This window comes from Herpailurus yagouaroundi, unplaced genomic scaffold, assembly GCF_014898765.1.
Source record: "Herpailurus yagouaroundi ecotype Mexico unplaced genomic scaffold, PumYag 28, whole genome shotgun sequence".
Classification (NCBI taxonomy): domain Eukaryota; kingdom Metazoa; phylum Chordata; class Mammalia; order Carnivora; family Felidae; genus Herpailurus; species Herpailurus yagouaroundi.
In genome coordinates, this window is record NW_024412376.1 from 315,369 (window position 1) to 334,871 (window position 19,503).

General features: G+C 35.6%; 1 protein-coding gene across 14 annotated transcripts in view; it reads right to left on the bottom strand.

Annotated features, from left to right (window-relative positions):
- Nucleotides 1-19,503, bottom strand: part of PSD3 (pleckstrin and Sec7 domain containing 3) — a 746,112-nt gene that overhangs the window by 195,649 nt on the left and 530,960 nt on the right. For 13 of the 14 annotated variants that reach the window (XR_005797446.1, XM_040496884.1, XM_040496672.1 and 10 more), the window contains one exon: nt 5,890-5,933. Coding sequence is in view for 13 of the 14 variants with exons in the window: in XM_040496884.1 (XP_040352818.1) it covers nt 5,890-5,933 (44 nt within the window). In the remaining variant the exon portion in view is untranslated. Of the gene's footprint in view, nt 1-4,201; nt 4,362-5,889; nt 5,934-19,503 lie in introns of those variants that run through there. The other variant, XM_040497143.1, reaches the window with a different exon arrangement.

A 19,503-nucleotide genomic window follows, 5' to 3' on the forward strand; every position in this document is an offset into this window, starting at 1 on the left:
CCCTCATACACTGTTGGTGGGAATGCAGACCAGTATAGCTATTGTGGAAAACAGTACTGAGGTTCCTCAAAAAATTAAAAATAGAACTACCCTATAATCCAATAATTGCACTACTGGGTATTTACCCCTAAAATACAAAAACACCAATTCAAAGAAATATGTGTATCCCTATGTTTATTGGAGCATTATTTACAATAGCAATTATGGAAGCAGCCCAAGTATCCACTGAAAGATGAATGGATAAAGACGTGGCATGTATACAAAATAGAATATTATTCAGCCATAAAAAAGAAAGAAATTTTGCTATTTGAAACAAGATGTATCTAGAGAGTATAATGCTAAGTGAAATAAGTCAGAGAAACACAAATCCTATGATCTCACTCATATGTAGAACATAAGAAATGAAACAAACAAAGGAAAAAAAAAAAAGAGAGACAAACCAACAGACACTTAACTATAGAGAACAAACAAATGTTTACCAGAGGGAATGTAGCTAAGGGGATGGGTGAAATAAATGAAGGGGATTAAGAGTACACTTATCTTGATGAGCACTGAGTAAGATATAGAACTGTTGAATACTGTATCACATACCTGAAACTAATATAACACTACATGTCAATCATACTGGAATTAAAATTTAAAAAATGATTTTTAGATTACTCAAAAATAATTTTAAAAATTAAAAGGGAATTACTTTTGAACGTCTTAGATCAAAGTATGATATAAATGTCTTGATCCAAAATAATTTAAGTATGAAAGTTTTCCCTTGTCTACATTACTGTTAGGACACACCATCCTGATTAACACCTTCATTTGTATAAAATCACTAGGGCTTCCAGATACTAAAGTTATTTAACAGAATAACTCATTGTAAAACGAATTACTGTGATTTATCTTTTCTTTTAATGGAAATAAAATAATTTTACCTCAAGGTAAAAAGTATTTAAAAATAAGACAAAGAAGCACTCTTTTCTTTAGAATACAAGGTAAATTTAAAAAGTAAGTAATATAAGGGAATTATAATTTTTCTTCCTGGAGGACTCTAATGTTAGAAAATAAAAAATCAGGGAGAATGATAACAAAAGAGAAAATGATAAAGAAAACTTAAATGCAGGGCAATAAATTACATTCATAAGCTAAAGGTGGCTCATTTAAATCAGTCTATGTTAAAAGAAAAACACTCTGGAGTCACAATAAAACTACCCTTTTGAGATAGCCATTTCCTACACAGCAACATATGAAACATTTTAACAAATCCTGGCTTTGTCACTACAGTGTGTAACTTTGGATCCCTTAGTGAATGCTTCTTGACTTTATTTTCCTCATGTACAAAATGAGAATGTTGGACTGGAGTGGTACTTAAAATTTTAAGTACAGATACATCTAAATAATATTAACCAGGATTTCAAATATATATTAATAAAAAATACAGGTGGGGCTGCTTTGGTCATTTAAAATAGGCATGACGCTTCTGGAAACTAGAAGTGGGTTCCTGTTATCATCCCTCTTTCCCCTTACATCTCTTAGGGAGGCTCCTAACGCTAGGGCTCCATGAAATCCAGTTAGAAAGCCAAAGGTCTAAAACCTCTTTAGGTCTCTCCAGTTATAGCATTCCATGATGGTATAATTTGATTTCTTCTAAGCCTCTAAAATCAACATTAAGATGCCTCCCATGTAAGTAAACACTGTCCTATAAATTTTGTAGCGGCATCATCTTTCTTATTAACCATTGTCTAAACTACACAATTGTAGGCTGATCTTTTAGGAAATGCAGTTCCTTGCACTGTTTTTATTGCTGTTTCTATATAGCCTTTTATGTGAACTTCATTACCTATAAGCAGTATGTTCAACAAAGGAGGATATAAATGGACAAATCCAGACATGTATCATTTCCTTAAAGAGGTTACATTCTAATGGAACATTCCTACAAATAACTACAATGGGTAGTAGAAACTGATGATATCATCAGATAAAGTAAAATGGATGTTTAAGGGCTGAGATTATTTCTGGTTATGAGCTGAGCTATAAAGAATGTCAGGCTTTGTACATAAAACATTGGTACAGATGTAGATTCTAAGCAGAGGTTACTTCATGAACATCAGCAAAAAGGCAGGGAGACATGGGACAAGTACAAGGATCTGTACATGATGGTAACAGTTGAAATGTAGGCTGTATAAAGACAAATACTGGAGAGAAAAAAGATTACTGGCAGAATGTGAAGAGGCTAAATGAAGTTTTAGAGCAGAGGAGTGCTTCAGTAAAGTAAAAGGAGCAAAAAGAGGCTTGCGATGGATGTACATGTTAAGATGAAAAAGTATGAATGCCTGATTCAGACTGCAGCAGCAGGAATGGAGAAGAAAGGTGCTGTATGGAACCATTTCCGCAGTAGCGAAAGAGGTAGCATGGAAAGAGTCAAAGCTAATGTAGAGGCCAAAACCTAGGCAAGTAAGGAAATACTGGAGAATATATGACAAAGTTCAGAGACAGATGAAAAGGGTTAAGCAGAATGGAAATGTCCTGCAGGAAAGTGAAAATGTTGAATTGAAACTTGGGAAAGAGGTCAGATCTGTATAAATACTTGGAAAAAATTTTTACAGACATGGAAGGTGAAGTTTTAAAAATGAACATAAGATTGCTGAAAAAAGGACTCAGTGAAAGAAGACAATTCTAAGTGCTGATCCATGTAAGGTACCAACATTAATAGATAATAGGAAAAAAATGAGAGAAAGTGTGATTGGAGAGATACCAGGAGAACTGGGTGAGCACAGTGGTTCTATATAATTATATACATGCACATACTTATGTGTATACTTTAGTTCTTGATCTGAAGAATCACATAAATTGATATACAGCAGGGTTTTCTAAAGTGTGTTCTAAAAAAACATTAGTTTTAGTAGCTGTTAAAAGGTACTTCATGATCAAAACAGGACTCAGTTATTCAGAAGATGGGGATAAGATGGTTCTTTATCTCCTGTAGAATTCAAAGAGTACATCACACTGACCCATAAACCCTTTTTGTTTTTTTATCTTCTAGATACAGCAGTATCTAGCAGTAACAGTAAGTCACCTTGAGAAACAAGGATAAATAGTAAAATTTGAAGATTCACATAATATTAAAACTGGAAAGGAAAGCTCTGATCATTTCATCCAATCTTTTCACTTTATAGGTGAAGAACATTAATTATATGATATACTACTGTGGGTGGTAAAGAATACATGTGGATATGAAAGCATATGAACAAGAGAGAGACAAAAAGGTAAGTGAAAAATAGAAATTACAGCTTTAAAAGATACAATATTAGTTACCATTCGAGGGATAATTTGCTTTATGTTTAGTGTTTTAGAACATTTCACAGTGTCATCCTAAGGGTTATATGAAGTTCAATAATCACTCATCAGACAAAAGAAGAAACTGAGGCCTAAGGTTAATATGACTAGTGACCCAGCTAGTACATGGAAGAGCTGGAATTCAAACCCAAATCTCTCTAATTCTGGAACCTGGGCTCCAGAACACAATGCTCTTTTGACAAGGGGGCCAAGAAGAGTCCAGGTCTTAGGTTCATTCCCATGCCTGCCCATGGATAGGGTCTGAGATAAGATTCTTTCTTATCATCAGGGAAATGCAAATCAAAATCACAATAAGATATCACCTCACACCTGTCAGAATGGCTAAAATGAAATACTCAAGTTTGATCAAAAAAATAAAAAACAAGTTTTGAGGAGGCTGTGGAGAAAAAAGAAACCACATGCATTGTTGGAGAAATGTAAACTGGTACAGCCACTGTGGAAAACAGTATGGAGGTTCCACTACTGGGTATTTACCCAAAGAATACAAAAACACTAAATCAAAAAGATATATGTGGCCCTTTATTTATTGCAGCATTATTTACAATAGTCAAATTATGGACGCAGCCCAAGTGTCCACTGATAGATGAATAAAGAAGATGTGGTATATATATTATTCAGCCATAAAAATGAATGAAGTCTTCCACTTGCAATGACATGAATGGATCTAGAGGGTATAATGCTGAGTGAAATAAGCTGGATCAGAGAAAGTTAAATACCATATGCTTTAGCCATATGTGGAATTTAGAAATAAAACAAATGAACAAAGAATGAAGAGATAAACCAAAAAACAGACTCTGAACTATACAGAACAAACTGATGGTTACCAGAGGGGAGGTAGGTGCGGAGGTGGGTGAAACAGGTGATGTGGATTAAGGAGTACACTTATCATGATAAGCACTGAGTAATGTACAGAATTGTTGAATCACTATATTGTACACCTGAAACTAACACAATACTACATGTTAACTGTAGTATCTTCTGGATGCAACAGTATACTTTACACAGGAAGTCACCTTGAGAAACAAAGTTAAGTACAATGGAATTAAAAAAATTTTTTTTCTTGCACCAAATTGTCACTATACATAAATATAAATAAAAACATACTATAACAATTTCCATATATAAAAAATTTAGATTTACAAAACAGATCCTCAGGACTACATTTATTTGTTTTTTAAAATAACTTATAAAAGAATCTTCAAATATCTCTCCCCTGTATGAACATACTTACATTTCATTTTTATTAATTTTCTGTAGAGGAGATATTCTGCATCGGTTCAGACACACCTTTAATATTTCAGCAAGATACTAAGCATATAATTTATGAAATTTTTCTAGGAAACCCACTTTCATTCATGAGAGATATATCCAAAAATGATCACTTTGGAACACAGGCCATGAATTCTTATTATCTTAATGAATTTTCCTTGAAATGACACAATGTCTTTGAGTCTCATGACATATATAAATAGAGAAACATATGCCATCACATATACTTGCAAATATTAGTCTCAAATCAAACTTTGAATCCCTAATTTCAAATAGTACCATATAACCTTACAATTAGTGCAGTTTAAGTAGCACTTTTTCATTCATTCTAGCTTATTATATGTGAGACATATGTAATCAATTGCTAAACTACTTTTATCCAGTGTACAGATGAAAGAATAAGATTTATCCCTAAGTTACGATTCTATAAACCTAAGGTCATTGCAGATTGCTATGCTAGGCCACATGGTAGAAAAATAGGTATGAACACTTAATATCGGTAAAATAAAAAATAAACTTCATATGTAGTTCTAATTAAAAAACATATTTTGACCTAATTTCTGGACAACAATTAAAAATTTAGTAGAAAAGTTTTTTAAGTTAAATTCGTAACTGTTGCATTGATGAGTGAAAAGTCAGAAGAGTTATGGTATTATTGATCTACCAATATTGATCTACACCTAAATTAGGTGCAATTTATCTATAATTTTATTTCCCAAAGTATGTATCTTGAAACACTACATTATACTGTCAAAAAGGTTCAGAAAACATTGCAAATTTCATTCTTCTTGGAGACTTGCATTGTATAAACTCTTGGAAATTCTGCAGTTACAAAAATAATGTAGATTTATTTAATCCATCATTTCTCAAGTTTATCAATATCTTGGTATTATTAGTGTGATTGGAAATGGGATTGATGATAGGGACAAAGGGATTAAAACAAACAGACTGTACCAAAATCATTTGTATTGTATTGTGGAATATATGTGATTTTATCAGATTTTCTTTCTTAGAAGGATATATTAAGAAGATAACTGTCTCTAGGCATAGCAACTAGACTAAATGCAAAATAGGCGCATGTTGGGTACCAAGAAAAAGACATGGGATACTCAGAGTTTACTCAGGTTTTATACAAAGTACGTTAGACACTGGTGTAAAATGAAAACTGGACATGCATATTTTATCCTCTAGGATCACATCTAAAGTGTAAGGAAAGACAGTAAAAAGAATAAGCAGTTCATTTATTAAAATGCTGACATCCAGCATACTTACACTGCCCATTCAAGCTTCTCATTCTTAATTGAGTTGTACAGAGCCTGTAAAGAGAGAAAATAAGACGGAATTATTCTTTTCGTACTGTTCCATATTTTTAATCCAGCAAATGACCAAAGCCAAAAGGCTTGACTGAGCAGCAAGCAACTCCCAAGCCCTTTGTTGGCCACCCTGCTGGCTCTACAAAGATGAGGAATACACAAGGTGAGGCAAACGAGCATAGGGTAAGCAGTATTTTGTGAAACAGATTTTTCACAAAGTAAAAAATGGCTTTTATAAATAAGACACACAACACTGTATGACATTTTAGTAAATATTAGGATATAATTAAAATTAGACCATGTACTCTATTCTTCTTATTCAAAATATGGTCTTGTAGTTTTACTAGTTTAGATACTAAAGTGTGCATACTTTTTTCATTGATGTAATAAGTAAAACTGTTTTCATAAAAATTTAACGAGCAAGATACATTTGAGGAGGACTAAAGCCAGATTATGGAAAACCATCTTAGAAATTTCAGAGTTTTTATATCAATGACTTAAGCAGTTTTTAGCAGTCTAACTTCATAATTGTGCTTTACAGTTAGTATTACATTGGTGTGAGGTGGTGGAGAGGAAAGACAGAAAACTTCCTTAGAGCCTGGGTAATAATAATGATATTTGGCCTGATCACCTCTGATTCTCCAAGCTCGGGCATTATGTATAAGGTCCTTGTAATCAAGTTGTTCCACCATGATAACTACCCAAGAAAATGCTACTCCACATCTCTATTTCCTTAATTTTGAGTAAGATGTTGTAAAGAAAACACAAATAGATATCTAAGCCACCACAACAAATTATACTGAAGAAAAGGATATGTGCAGGATAACATTAGAATGATGTCAGAACATTTTTCTTCAAAGAAGGACTTGAACCTATTCAATTCAGCAGATTCAGTACAAATATATTTAGGTTACAGGTTTTATATTACTTAAGATTTAACACACGTACCATTAGCCAGTATTCACAGACTCTGGGATTTCTGCCTAGTAGCTACAACAGTCAGTTTAATTAACTACTGGATAATTATGAAGCTAATAAAAACTAGGAGACATTTCATCATTATCAGGATGTGGTAAAATGTGTCCTCAAATACAAAAACTCATAGAACATCAAATTAAAATAAGGGGTAAACTGAGGTACAAAGATCATGCTGTAAATTGGATATTCTTTTGGAAGAACTCAAATTTACTGAAGAACTACAACAATCTATTTTTTAGCAAAATGTCTCATGAGGTTGCACTTATTTAGAAGTGCAGAGAGAGTAGATGTCTAACTCAAGCCTCAGGAGACTCTTGATAGATAGATGTCCTTTAAATGGATTCCACTACTCGCATTAGCCATTTTGAACCCACAAGTAATGGTGAGTTGAGAAACTTCAGCTGAAAAGAGATCATTAAAGGTTCTTTATATACTATCACACTCAATACTACCTAGAGTAATTTAACAATGCAATAAAGATAAAAAAAAATCTATTCATAAAGGTAGATAGCTTAAAATGATATCCAAGCATCTAAAACTTTTCTAATACATTTAATTCTGTCCTAGAACAAGTTTTTCTTTCAAATTTTTTGCCCATGAGAATATTTTGCTTAATGAGATACCGAGTTCTTAAATAGAAAATTCTTGTTCAGCTGCATATCATGCAACAAAAATCTATCATAAAGTATCTTGAAAAATTCAACAAACTTACCAAAGTGTGGACTTCTTCCAGTGTATATATTATGTAGAAAATATTATATAGCATATAATATATGCTATATAATGCTAATAACATATATATTATATAGACAAATCTAAAAGGTAGATGCTATCCTTATCCTTTCCAATTGCAAAATTACAAAGGGATTTTCTTGAATCTTTCTGGTGCTTTATAATGGCACACTGTTTTACCAAAAAAAGGAAATTATGCTTTGCACATGTATCAAACACTTCTATATCCTTCATCACAACTTCCTATCCTTTTATTTACTTAGCTTAGTTAAGAACTGAATTCCTTTGGGGCACATAGGTGGCTCAGTCAGTTGAGGTCCAATCCTTGATTTTGGTTCATGTCAGGATCCCAGGGTCCTGCAATAGAGCCCCTTGTCAGGCTCTGTGCTGACAGCATGGAGCTTGCTTGGTATTCTTTCTCTTACTCTCTCTGCCCCTTTGCTGCTTGCTCTCTCTCTCTCTCTCTCTCTCTCTCTCTCAAAATAAATAAATAAACATTCTAAAAATAAATAAAACTTAAGAAAAAAAGGAATTCAATTCCCTTGATTCCTCCTTATCTTTAGCTCCACAGTCATCCCTTTCGTTCCTGTGTATCCTATACCCCACACTCTATCACATTAACAAATCTTGTTTTTATTAATTACCTTCAAGTTCTTTGTCCCACTGCCTCTCTGTTGTACCTAAAGAGAAAGATTGAAACTCTTGACCAATCCTACTCTGACTTCTCCACATTTATATCCCCTGTATTAGTTAAGGTTTCTTTAGTTTAAAATACACATACCAAAACTCTAACTACCTTAAGCATGAGGAGGACCATAGAAAGACATGGATGGAGCTGGCCTCAGGGACAAAGGTATTTAACTCTCAAGTATTTTCCTCATTCCACCTCAAACATCTCCACTCCTTGTTTCTTTACTACACAAAAACCATGTCTACAACAAGCAACACTCATGTGTATCTTTCATGACTGTCAACAAGAGATAACAGTTCTTTCTCCTAACTTCAGTTTGAAAAGATTGTAATTGGTGTGGTTTAGATCACCTGTCCTCCCCTAATTCATGTGGCGAGATGAGGTATAATGATTGGGACTATCCCTGGAGTCAGTGAGGCTGGGGTATGTATTAAAGAGGGGGTAGTATAGACGTAGCCACTAGTGTGTAATCCTCCTGAGCTTTAAAGCCTCCCCTATTTGTATATAACTAATTCAGCAATAATAGAGAAAATTAAACAACAGCACAAATTAATGCCATTGAATATTCATCATCTCAAACTTTAGGAGAGACTTCATTCAATAGCCTCCTGACTTTTTGCCATCTTCCTTAAAATGTATCTGCACTGGCATCTATCCTTTTTTGCCTTTCTGATGGTAATTAAAGGGATATCCTGTCCCTACAAGGCTAGGCATCTATCACTGGTACTGACAGTTCCCTTTCTGCGGTAACATCTCCTCCTTTATTAGCTCCTTTCTATCAGCTTTGAAACATGTGCAAGTCTCTCCAAACCCCACTTCCGTAATTTAGTTACCACCCTTTGTTCCTCAGCCCCTTTTTTAGCCAAATTTCTGAGAGAAGTTTCCACAATTCATATAACCAACTCAGGCAGTCTAGCTTTCATCCCTGTTCTTCCACTGAAAGTGAATTACAATAAATGCACCAACTTCCTTCACATTAAACTCAAGGCCACTTTTTAGTGTTCCTGAATCACTTTGCCTGTTAGCAGCACTGAATATTCTCAAATGTTTTCTTCCTTATTTTGTGATACAATACAGTCTCTTGAATTTTCTCCTCTTTGGATAATCCCTATTACTCATATCTTCCTCATCTTACTCCTTAAATGTGGGTGAGCCTAAGGGTTTATCTGAAGCCAATGCAAACTCTTGTGAACATTAGATCCATATGTCAGATGCACTTGGATGTTTCCAAAGCACTACAAACTCAGTAAAAATGAACTAGAGAATGAAGACCTAACAGTGGAAATGTACTCTCCATCTTAGTAAACTGTGTCAGTAGAAAATATTTAATTTTTTGAGTGTGAAAACACTACACTATATATAGTCCAAGGAGAGGTAGCTTACAGTAATATAAAATATATCTAAGTCCAAATCCTAGGACTGCCAGAATTTTTCTATCAACAGTTTCATCTAAAAATACTATTATATTCTTATCATACAAGCAAGAAAGCTCCAGGTTTAAATCATATTTACTGCCAATCTTATATCAGCCTGCTAATGGTATAGGAAAAAGCCTTTTAGTAATAATATTTTCAGGAATAATCGTTAAAACTCTCTAATTTCCACTCAAACAACAGAATGGAATTTCACAGCTGACAGGGGCCTTAGAGATCATAAAACAAATTTTTCCTTTTATCGATTAAAAAAATGAAGTCCAATGTTAATTTCTCTCAAGGTCCTTTAGCTGTTTTTCACAAACTCTGACTCAGAAATCACATTTCTCTCAGAAAGCAATTGACTATATTCAGCTAGCTACATTCTCTCTTATTAACTAACTAAAACTAACTACATTCTACCAAAGTTTACAACATTGTAAATAACTGGCTTGTCAAGGCCCATGTGAAAAGGTAATAAGGCTGTGGCTCTCTTACAATACATTCAATAATGGTGGTCACTGTAATATTCTATTCTTAAAGGATGAACTTAAAGGACACATTCTTGAAATGCCTTTGCTGGTGAGATGATGGGTTTGCCACATTCATTCTATAGTCTCAGTCCACTCATGACTAAAGGTATCTGCCATATAAATGGCTGAAACTGGAGATGTAGTCTACAGCTCAGGAAAATAATTTATCCCTAGTTATGGGAAGGGTTATTTGACTTAGCTCCAAGACAGCAAAGCTTGTGGGCAAACTTTCACTGTCATGAAAGGCTATTATATCCCTGTGGACATGAATTGATAGGGATAAATCAACCTTAATGGGTTAAAGCAGCCCATATAAATTATATGCTTGAGGTGATAACCAGTTGTGGTGGACTAAATATCGTACCCCCAAATGATGTTCAGGTGCTAATCCCTGGAACCTGTAAATATTTCTGTGTGTGGCAAAAAGATTCAAATGTGATTAACTTTATAAACATTTCTGCATATAGCAAAAAGATGAGAAGGGGAGGGTATCTGGGCTGGGTGGTGTCTATAGCAGAAGATGGCAGAGGGAGATTTAAGGAATATAGAAGAAGAGAAGGCAATGTGAAGATGGACACAGAAATTGGGAGTGATATAGACACAAGTGAAGGAATGCCAGCAACCATCATAAGCTGGAAGAAGCTGGAAGAGAGTCTCCTAGACTCTCCTGAGGGAATGCAGCCATGTCGACACCTTGAGACTTCTGGACTCCAAAATTATAAAAAGATAAATTTCTATTGTTTTAAGACACCAAAGTTTGTGGTAATTTGTTACTAATACACAAAGGTATAAATGGAAGACAGATATCTGAACAAAGAATGATCATACACACAGATGGGTTTTCAGGAACATTTTCAGGGTCAATCCCTAGGTGAAACATATTCTTTTACCATAGCGGTCTCAACTGAGTGTAAGGGTACACACTAGAGTAAGTCCAGGAATTTTTTAAATTTTTTTTCAACGTTTTTTATTTAGTTTTGGGACAGAGAGAGACAGAGCATGAACGGGGGAGGGGCAGAGAGAGAGGGAGACACAGAATCGGAAACAGGCTCCAGGCTCCAAGCCATCAGCCCAGAGCCTGACGCGGGGCTTGAACTCACCGACCGCGAGATCGTGACCTGGCTGAAGTTGGACGCTTAACCGACTGCGCCACCCAGGCGCCCCCAGGAATTTTTTAAAAATATTGATTAATGAGCTCCATCCCAGATCTACTGAATCAGATTCCTAATTGAGAAAATACATAAATATTTCCAAATGCTCTACTTGTGACTCTGATATGAACCCCTTGTTAAAAACCACTGCTTTCCAAGTAAACCTACCTTTTCTCTAAGTGAAATTCCTGCAACTTAACCCAGGAGCTAGCAAACAATCAAATATCTCAACTGAGACTAAACAAAAGCAGAATGATTCTTCAAATTTGAAAGTTCATTAAATTTTAAGAATGAGAAAGCAAAAGTAAATTGCTTAAATTACAGAGATCAAGGTATCTTGGTCTAAATTTACTTTTTAAGTCTTTGTTCCTAACTTTTGAGTATTTCTCATTGAGATTCAAAATGCAGTTTTATTCAAGGCTTAGCACCATCACTGACAACTCAGGCATGGTTCTGTGAAGTTTTCCCCATTACCATACATTATGTAACACTGAGTTTCTTCCTCTTTCTCTCCCTCCCTCTATTACCACCACCCTTCACCCCCACCCCAGCACATTTTGCAATCTATGATATTCACGTATTTTGGTTCGATCATCTCTCAACTCCAAAGATTTTTTTTTCCTATGTGTTCTTTTGATTATTATGAAAAGTACGAAGGATACATTGGATAGCTTCCAATTTCCCTTAGTGAGACTGGCAGTGACCACAGAAAAATTTGTACCCAGGAAGAATCAGGATACTATCAACACCATGGGTATCTTTTCCAAGTGTAATGCTTCATGCAGATATACAGATCAAAATGACTTTTAAGTGTAAAATTAAATATGCACTGCTCTGGATGTTATTATCAAAGAAAGACTGTGTTTAAAAAAGACATTATTTAAAAACCAATGATACAACTAGTTACCAAATCAATTTCAAATTGTTTAGGAAAACTTAAAATATGTTAAAGCAATGCTGCTTTAATTTTTTCTTCTCTATGCCTTAAAATAACATTGAAAAATTGCATTATATCCCCCCCCCATTAGAGGCTTCCCTAAAATTGGTACTTAAAATGGACTTTTTGTTTGCCCCCTCTACTCCTAGTGGTTTTCACACCTATGTAATGCACCAAATAAGATTATGAGTGACAGCTGTGTCCTCCCTCTCCTCCTTTTTTTAAGTGGCAGAAGGCAACTGTCAAGCAGAGATGACAAAGTATAAACAGCCTGAAGCTTTGACTACAAAGCATTCATAGGTAGATCCATTTTAAGCATGAGTACTAAAGATGAGTTTCTTGAAATTGATTCCCTTTAAAATACTTGTGTTCCTGTATTCACTAGCCAGTTTTCATGGAGCCAGGTTTAAAGAACACTAAAGAATGTATGTTCACAAGCAATGTCATAAACATTTATTTCTAGTTCTCATTCAGGGTGACAGAAACATGCTGAATATAAAGTAACAAATTTTGAGTTTGGTTTTTTCCACATCTATAGTCAGATCAATTTTTTGGGATCCAGTCATCATGTAAACAGAATCAAAATCTATGTCTTGGACAATTAACTTAACCTTCTGTTGTGGTGCACTTATGAACCCAGCCAGCAATGGCAGAAATATCTAACCATCAACTGTCTGACTCAATTGAGTAGACATGCCAGTAAAAACCCATAATAGACACTAGAAAACTAATTTACTTATTTATTTTTATTTATTTATTTTTTCAACGTTTATTTATTTTTGGGACAGAGAGAGACAGAGCATGAACGGGCGAGGGGCAGAGAGAGAGGGAGACACAGAATCGGAAACAGGCTCCAGGCTCTGAGCCATCAGCCCAGAGCCCGACGCGGGGCTCGAACTCACGGACCGCGAGATCGTGACCTGGCTGAAGTGGGACGCTTAACCGACTGCGCCACCCAGGCGCCCCTAGAAAACTAATTTAAAGACACTTGTGTTATTGGAAGGGAATCTGAAGTATAATTAATATGTATAATTCATCACACAATGAACAGTTTTGAGGCTAGAGTGACATTATGCTAGGTTCAAATAAATACATTCTGCCTTCAGGGCCTTCTTATGTGAGGGTGACAAAATGTGTTACTAAACCTGACTGAACTTCACCTAATGGAGAATTAGTCAGTTAACAAAGTCAACTAACTCTACTGCCTACTTACAACGTGAAATATGTTTTCACACACGCAGTATCTAATATCTGATGCTGTATGTATTTTCTTCATGGAAAAATTTTATAGAAGGAAAACAGATCCAATCTCAGGTTCTAAGAATTTATTTATTTTTTAAAAATTTTATTTAATTTATTTTTTAAATTTACACCCAAGTTAGCATATAGTGCAACAATGATTTCAGGAGTAGATTCCTCAATGTCCCTTATGCATTTTGCCCATCCCCCTAGGTTCTAAGAACTTAAAGTTTGGGGGGTGATTAATTTGTCTTTTTAACACAGATCATTTCATTTACTTGGTCTTCATTTTCTAAATCTGCAATATGAGAAGGCTATAAAAGGTTATCCTTTTTGGTCCCCTTCTAGATCTACCATTCTACGACTCTAGTTGAAAAAGATCTCAGAAGTCACCTGGTCAAACTCTCAAACTAGTTCTTTCCCTAGTTTCTGCCCCTTTTTCCTGTGTCCCCCACTATTTTTTTTCCCAAATGTCAGGCATTACTCCTATATATTAATGAATGAACATTTTTAAACTTCATATGACAAGGATAAAAAAGGGAGAGAGGGAGTAAAGGATGGAAGGGGGAGAGAGAAAGAAAGAGAGACAGATTTGATTCTCTAAGGGGGAAGAGGGGAACATGGGGCTTGCGTGATTGCCTGTTGTCAAATGTATCTTTGTGAGATAAAATAGAAACCCCTATTCCTTCATTATACTGAAGGGTAAAAAATGCAGCAAAAGATAATACTAAATAGGCACAAAAACAGATGTGGTGAGCAGCTCTTGGAGGTACCACTAAACCAAACATGAAAGTAAATAAAATTTTAACTGCTAATTATCGTTTGTACTAATGCAATACTCCAAATAAATACACACACACACACACACACACACACACACACACACACACACGTATTTTCATTCATTCATTTTGAGGGAAAGGTTGGTCAATAAAATGTCAAGAGAATTTATATGGAACACATTCCTCCTAAAGTGCCTTTACTATATCTTGCAATTGCTTTCCATTTGACTGGTTGTTGTGTCTTCAGGAAAATTTCTTAAATATGCTAGTACAAATAATGTGATTGCAAATGTAAGCAAAAAAAAAATACTAAGTAGCCACTAAGTTCCTTTTTTTAAGTTGAGGCATAATTGACAGATAACGTTATATTAGTTTCAGGTGTACAATATAATGATTCAATATCTGTACTAAGTTCCTCATTAAGCAAAAATTTTAAGTAGAATTATTTTCTACTTGCTAAAATTGCAAATATATCCCTTAACATAATAAGGGCCATAAATGACATGTACACAGCTAACATAATATTCAACAGTGAAAAGCTCAAAACTTTTCCTCTAAAATCAAAAACAAGGATGTCTACACTTGCCACTTTTATTGACCATAGTCAATATTGACCATAGTCACTTCTGGGTGGAAGTCCCACCCAGAGCAATTAGAAAAAGAAATAAAAGGCATCTAAATTGGGATTTAAAAAAAAAGAAGTGAAACTATCATTATTTGCAGATGAAATGATATCTAAAAAAATCCTAAAGACTCCACCAAAGAAACTATTTGAACACATAAAAAAATTCAGTAAAGCTGCAGGATACAAAGTCAATATATTAAACTCTGTTGTGTTTCTATAAACTAATAACAAACTATCAGAAAAAGAAATTAAGAAGACAATTCCATTTATGATTGAATAAAAGAGTTTAATACCTAGGAATAAATTTCACCAAGAAGGTAAAAGGCCTGTATACTGTAAACTGTAAGATACCAATGAAAGAAACTGAAAAAGACACAAATAAATGGAAAGATATTATGTGCTCAGGGATTGGAAGAAAGCTGTTAAAATGTTCATTGTCCCAAAGCAATCTACAAATTCAGTGTAATCCAAATAAAAGTTCCAATGGCATCTTTCACAGAAGTAGAACAAAGAATCCTAAAAGATGTATAGAGCCACAAAATACCTCAAACCACAAAATACCTCGAAGAGCCAAAATCTCTTAAGAACAAAGTTAGAGGCATCATACTCCCTGATTTCAAACTATGTTACAAAGCTATAGTAATTAAAACAGTTACAACACTGGCATAAAAACAGATTCACAGATCCATGGAATAGAAAGCCCAGAAATAAACACACACATATACGTTCAATTAATGTATGATAAATGAGCCAATAATATGCAATAGAGAAAGTACAGTCTCTTCAGTAAATGGTGTTGGGAAAACTGGACAGTTACATGCAAAGGAATGAAACTAGACCACTATCTTATACATACATACCATACATAAATTAAAAAAAAATTTTTTTAAGTTTATTTATTTATTTTGGGAGAGACAGAGACAGCAGCATGAGTACGGGAGGGGCAGAGAGAGAGGGGAAAAGAGAAAGAGAATCCCAAGAAGGCTCTGTACTTTCAGCGCAGAGCTTGATGCAGGGCTCAAACTCACCAAACTGGGAGATTATGACCTGAGCCCAAACTGAGAGTTGGACACTTAACTAACTGAACCACCCAGGTGTCCCTGCACCATACATAAATTTTAACTTAAAATGGATTTAAATTAAATGTATTTAACTGAAAATAAGGCCTGAAATGATAAAACTTCTAGAAGAAAACATAAAGGATAAGATGCTTGATGTCAGTATTATAAAGAGGTTTTTGGATTTGGCATCAAAAGCAAAGGAAGCAAAAAGGAAAAATAAGTAAGTGAGACTGCATCAAACTAAAAAGCTTCTGCAGAGCAAAAGAACCATCAACAAAATGAAAAGGCAACCTATGAATGGGAAAAAACATTTGTGGATCATCTATGTGATAATGGGTTAATATCCAAAATATAACACAAACAACTCAACAGCCAAAAAACAAACAAACAAACAAAAAACAACAACAATAATCCAATGAAAAAATTGGCAGAGGATCTAAGCAGCCATTTTTCTTTCTTTTTTTTTTTGATATTTTTCTTTTTTTTTTAATTTATATATGAAATTTATTGTCAAATTGGTTTCCCTACAACACCCAGTGCTCATCCCAAAAGGTGCCCTCCTCAATACCCATCACCCACCCTCTCCTCCCTCCCACCCCCCATCAACCCTTAGTTTGTTCTCAGTTCTCAACAGTCTCTTATGCTTTGCCTCTCTCCCACTCTAACCTCTTTTTTTTTTTTTTCCTTCCCCTCCCCCATGGGTTCCTGTTAAGTTTCTCAGGATCCACATAAGAGTGAAACCATATGGTATCTGTCTTTCTCTGTATGGCTTATTTCACTTAGCATCACACTCTCCAGTTCCATCCACGTTGCTACAAAAGGCCATATTTCATTTTTTCTCATTGCCACGTAGTATTCCATTGTGTATATACACCACAATTTCTTTATCCATTCATCCGTTGATGGACATTTAGGCTCTTTCCATAATTTGGCTATTGTTGAGAGTGTTGCTATGAACATTGGGGTACAAGTGCCCCTATGCATCAGTACTCCTGTGTCCCTTGGATAAATTCCTAGCAGTGCTATTGCTGGGTCATAGGGTAGGTCTATTTTTAATTTTCTGAGGAACCTCCACACTGCTTTCCAGAGCGGCTGCACCAATTTGCATTCCCACCAACAGTGCAAGAGGGTTTCCGTTTCTCCACATCCTCTCCAGCATCTATAGTTTCCTGATTTGTTCATTTTGGCCACTCTGACTGGCGTGAGGTGATACCTGAGTGTGGTTTTGATTTGTATTTCCCTGATAAGGAGCGACGCTGAACATCTTTTCATGTGCCTGTTGGCCATCCGGATGTCTTCTTTAGAGAAGTTAAACAGCCATTTTTCCAAAGAGGATTTCAATAGTCTTTTTTTTTTTCAAATAAGATATAAAGATAGCCAACAGATATATGAAAAGATGTTCAACATCATCAATCATCAGGGAAATATAAATCAATACCACAATAAGATATCATCTTGCACCTGTTAGAATGGCTAGTATCATAAAGACAAGAGATAATAAATGCTGACAAGGATGTGGAGATAAAGGAACACTTGTACACTGTTAGTGGGAATGTAAATTGGTACAGTCACTATGGAAAACAGTATGTAGGTTCCTCAAAAAATTAAAACTAGAACTATTTTATGTGTCAGTAATTCCACTTCTGGGTATTGATCCAAAGAAAACAAAAGTACTAAGTAGAAACGATATATTCCGCCCATGTTCATCGCAGCATTATTTACAATCACCAAGGTATGGAAGGAAATAAGTGAAGTGTCTGCTGACAGATGAATGGATGAAGTGTAGTGTATCTATACAATGGAATATTATTCAGCCATAAAAGAGGGAAAACTTGCCATTTGATACCACATAGATGGAATTGAAGGGGATTATGCTAGGTGAAACAAGTCAGACAGAGAAGGGCAAATACTGCATAATATCACATATATGTGGAATCTAAAACAAAAACAAGAACAACAAACAAAAAACCAAGCCCACAGATACAGAGAACAAACTGGTGGTTGCCAGAGGGGCAAGGACTCAGGGTGAGTAAAATGAGTGAAGGAGGTCAAAAGGTACTAACTCCAGTTACAAAGTAAGTTATGGGGATACAATGTACAACATGGTGAATACAGTAAATAATACTGCATTGCATATTTGAAAGTTGCTAAGAGAGCAGATCTTAAAATTCATCACACACAAAAAAAACTGCTTTGTATATGTAAAGTAATAGGTGTTAACTAATGGTGGTGATCATTTAACAATATATACAAGTATCAAATCATTATGTTGTACACCTGAAACTTCTCATAGAGTACATGAATTAGTGGTCAGTAGTTCAAATTATCCTTTAAGATATCACTTCATAATATGTTTCGACTGCTAGTGACTGCTAGTGACTGCATATATGCTAGTTTCGACTGCATATGAATGCATATACTGCATATACTGCATACTTTGTATACTTCATATTGATTGTATCACTCTATGGTACAATAACTACAACAAATATTTTATCATATGCTGATGTTAGGGGAAATGTTTAAATAACTTTTTTACTAGTTTTTATAACTCTGAGACAGTATTTTTCTGTATCGTTGTATAATATATAATACCCTATAGGTATTTATACAAAATAGTATAGTTTCATAACTACTTGAGTATAATTCCTATTTGTAACAACAATAGTGTAACATATGTAACACTTGTAACAATATAGTATAAATAAACTCTTAAAACTACTCATTCATTCATATGTTCAGTCAACAAACATTTACTGAGTATCTATTACCTAACAAATTGTCAGGTATTGAGTGTTGGTCAGAGAGAGGGAAGATAGTGGCATAGGAGGACGCTGGGCTCACCGCGCGTCCTGCTGATCACTTAGATTCCACCTACACCTGCCTAAATAACCCAGAAAACCGCCAGAGGATTAGCAGAACGGAGTCTCCGGAGCCAAGCGCAGACGAGAGGCCCACGGAAAGGGTAGGAAGGGCGGCGACGCGGTGCGCGCTCCACAGACTGGCAGGAGGGAGCTGGGGCGGAGGGGCGTCTCGCCTGCCAAGCAGAGCCCCTGAGTCTGGCTTGCAAAAAGCGGAGGGGCCTGACGGACTGTGTTCCGACAGCAAGTGCGACTTAGCCTCTGGGAGGTCATAAGTTAACAGCTCTGCTCAGAAAGCGGGAAGGTTTGAGGACAAAGGGAAGGAGAGCTGCTGAGCCCCCGGACTACAGAGCTCAGTTTGGTGGGGAACAAAGGCGCTCGCCAGCGCCATCTCCCTCGCCCATCCCCCAGCCAAAATCCCAAAGAGAACCAGTTCCTGCCAGGGAACTTGCTCCCTCCGCGCAAACACCCAACTCTGTGCTTCTGCAGAGCCAAACCTCCGGCAGCGGATCTGACTCCCTGCTGCTGCCACAGGGCCCCTCCTGAAGTGGATCACCTAAGGAGAAGCAAG